Genomic DNA, 3,908 nt, shown 5'->3' on the forward strand with positions numbered 1-3,908 from the left:
TTTCCAGGTTCTGGCTATTATAAATAAGGCTGCTGTGAACATGGTGGAGCATGTGTCCTTATTACATGCTCTGTTGATATTCTTGATGATATATACACATATCCAAAATTTAAAGGCTAACATTCATATGGGACAGAAAACAAAGTGTGTGTCTTTCTGGGTCTGGGTTACCTTACTCAGTGTGACTGTTCCCAGTTCTGTTAATTTTCCTGAAAATTATACTTTTTTATGGTTTTTTTTGAGACAGGGTTTCTCTGTGTAGCCCTGGCTATCCTGGGACTCACTCTGTGGATCAGGCTGGCATCGAACTCAGAAATCCACCTGCCTCTGCCTCCCAAGTGCTGGGATTAAAGGCATGAGCCACCACCGCCTGGCCGAAAATTATACTATTTAAAAGCTGAATAATAGTCTATTGGGCAAATGTACCACATATTATTATCTCTTCATCAGATGACACACTTCTAAGCTGTTTCCAATTGTTAGCTATTATGGATAGAGCCGCCATGAACATGAATAAGCAAGTATTTCTGTAACGTTGATATGGTATATCTACATGAACACTTTATGTTTTTCTGTCATATATGAATGTTAGCCTTTAAATTTTGGATATGTGTATATATCCCTCAGAATACCAATCGCCAGATTGTTCTCATTCCACTAGGCTAGGCAGCAGAATAGAATCCTGAGGTCAACAGAAGGTGGTATCCCTGACCTTACAAGTACACTCTTGACTTTCCTCCTACATAAGCCCCTAGCTTTCAATGTTCAACACTGAGGTTCTTAACCTCAGAATTTAAGCATTACATGGTGTCACACATATTTTCTGTTCTGCCTTCTGGGAGGAAGGAAGATCCTGCTTGAGCCTGGATGGTTCACTAGTCAGTCCTGTTGCTTCTTTAACAGAGATACAACAGTTCTTTTGTGTTCTCACGTGAGAACATCTCTCTCCAACAAAATCTCGAGTTCCTTGCAGTATCCAGTGTAGTAATGAATACTTGCTGATCTGAGTTCTTAATGTTTTATCTAGAATTTCTACTTGGATAATAAAGGGAAAAAGGAAAACAAGGAAACCAATGAGAAAATGAACGCTAAAAACAAAGAATACTTACTTGAGGTAAGTTTCAATTTACAAAATACAAAAAACCACAAAAGACATTTGCTATTAAATTATTTGTTCACACAATAATGGAAACTTCTGAAATGCACTATAAAATTTTACCTTGTAGTTTCAAATGCTAGTTGTTATCAAATGATACCAATTTAGACAATTCAATGGCTTTTTTGAGTCAGTTATAATAAAGTATGACTTTAGACAAAATGGTTTGATTTGAAGAAATTAAGTTAGGAGCCGGGACAGGATCCTCTCTACCTCCGTCTACACCTAGGAGTGATGGTGGTGGGTCCACAGTCTTCTCTGTCCCTTCCCTGCAAGCAGAGAGCTTGCCTCCAGGGAGTGCTCTAACCCAAGGACTCAGGTGACTCTCTAAGACTGGACCAGCCAGGAGGCACAGGCCTCAGAAGTGGCAGGGCAGCCGGGTCTGAATCCTTTCTACTTCAGACCACACCTAAGAGGGACAACAGATCCACAGCCCACTCTACACCTTTTCTGCAAGTGGAGATCCTGTCTCCAGGGTGTGCTCTGATCCTAGGACTCAGGAGGGAAGACCAATCCACAGCCATCTGTGCCCGGGTTTTACCAGAGGAGAGCTGATCTCCCAGAAGTGCTGACACAGGCTTACAGACCCACAGGAGGAACAAGCTCCAGCCAGAGACAGCAAGAACATCTAATACCAGAGATCAGCAAGTCCTGGATATCCCAAAACACTGGAAAAGCAAGATTTGGATCTAAAATCATATCTCACGATGGTGATAGAAGAATTTAAGAAGGACAAAAATAATTCCCTTAAAGAAATACAGGAGAATGCAGGTAAAGAGGTACAAGCCCTTAAAAGAGGAAACAAAAAAAAAATCACTTAAAGAATTAGAGGAGATCATGAGTAAACAAGTAGAAGCCCTTAAAGAGGAAACACAAAAATCCCTTAAGGAATTACTAGAAAGTACAAAGAAACAGGTGAAGAAATTGAGGAAAACCATCCAGAATCTAAAAATGGAAGTAGAAACAGTTAAGAAATCACAAAGAGAGACAACTCTGGAGATAGAAATCTTAGGAAAGAAGTCAGGAAACATAGATGCAAGTATCATCAACAGAATACAAGAGAAGAGAGAATCTCAGGGGCAGAAGATACCATAGAAAACATTGACACAACAGTCAAAGAAAACACAAAATGAAAAAAATTCCTAACCCAAAACATCCAGGAAATCCAGGACACAATGAGAAGACCAAACCTAAGAATAATAGGTATAGAAGAGAATGAAGACCACCAACTTAAACGACCAGTAAATATCTTCAACAAATTATAGAAGAAAACTTCCCTAACCTAAAGAAAGAGATGCCCATGAACATACAAGAAGCCTATAGAACTCCAAATAGACTGGACCAGAAAAGAAATTCCTCCTACCACATAATAGTCAAAACACCAAATGCACAAAACAAAGAAAGAATACTAAAAGCAGTAAGGGAAAAAGGTCAAGTAACATATAAAGGCAGGCCTATCAGAATTACACCAGACTTCTCACCAGAGACTATGAAAGCTAGAAGATCCTAGGTTGATGTCATACAGACCCTAAGAGAACACAAATGCCAGCCCATACTACTATACCCAGCAAAACCCTCAATTACCATAGACGGGGAAACCAAAGTATTCCATGACAAAACCAAATTCATACAATGTATTTCCACAAAGCCAGCTCTTCAATGGGTAATAAATGGAAAACTTCAACACAAGGAGGGGAACTACATCCCTGAAAAAGCAAAAAAGTAATCTTCCAACAAAACTAAAAGAAGATAGACACATGAATGGAGTTCCAACTCTAACAACAAAAATAACAGGAAGCAACAATTACTTTTCCTTAATATCTATTAATATCAATGGACTCAATTCCCCAATAAAAAGACATAGACTATCAGATTGGGTACATAAACAGAGCTCAACCTTTTGTTGCATACAAGAAACCCACCTAAGTGACAAAGACAGACACTACCTCAGAATAAAAGGCTGGAAAACAATTTTCCAAACCAATGGTTCCCAGAATAAAATTGACTTTCACCCTAAAGTGATCAAAAAAGATAAGGAGGGACACTTCATACTCATCAAAGGTATGATCTACCAAGATGAACTCTCAATTCTGAACCTCCATGCTCCAAATACAAGGGCATCTACATTCATAAAAGAAACTTTACTAAAGCTCAAAGCACACATTGCACTGCACACAATAATAGTGGGAAACTTCAACACCCCACTCTCTGCAATGAACAGATCATGGAAACAGAAGCTAAACAAAGACATAGTGAGGCTAACAGAAGTTATGAAACAGATGGATTTAACAGAAATCTATAGAGCATTTTATCCTAAAACGAAAGGATATACCTTCTTCTCAGCACCTCATGATACCTTCTCCAAAACTGAACATATAATTGGTCACAAATCAGGACTCAACAGATACAAGAAGATTGAAATAATTCCTTGCATCCTATCAGATCACCATGGACTAAGACTGTTCCTCAATAACAACATAAACAATAGAATGCCCACATACACGTGGAAGCTTAACAACATTCTACTCAATGATAACTTGGTCAAGGAAGAAATAAAGAAAGAAATTAAAGACTTTCTAGGGTTTAATGAAAATGAAGCCACAACATACCCAAACTTATAGGACACAATGAAAGCAGTCCTAAGAGGAAAACTAATAGATTTAAGTGCTTCCAAAAAGAGAGCGTACACCAGCAATTTGACAGCACATCTGAAAGCTCTAGAACAAAAAGAAACAAATTCACCCAAGAGGAG

The 3,908-nt window shown here is 38.5% G+C and overlaps 1 protein-coding gene across 1 annotated transcript in view; it reads left to right on the plus strand.

The window, feature by feature from the left end:
- Apbb1ip (amyloid beta precursor protein binding family B member 1 interacting protein) overlaps positions 1 to 3,908 on the plus strand; it is a 120,751-nt gene that overhangs the window by 86,000 nt on the left and 30,843 nt on the right. Inside the window, exon 8 of the mRNA XM_031369162.1 lies at positions 1,028 to 1,114. Coding sequence (XP_031225022.1) covers positions 1,028 to 1,114 — 87 coding nt within the window. The remainder of the gene's footprint in view (positions 1 to 1,027; positions 1,115 to 3,908) is intronic.

The sequence above is a fragment of the Mastomys coucha genome, unplaced genomic scaffold, assembly GCF_008632895.1.
Source record: "Mastomys coucha isolate ucsf_1 unplaced genomic scaffold, UCSF_Mcou_1 pScaffold15, whole genome shotgun sequence".
Lineage (NCBI taxonomy): Eukaryota > Metazoa > Chordata > Mammalia > Rodentia > Muridae > Mastomys > Mastomys coucha.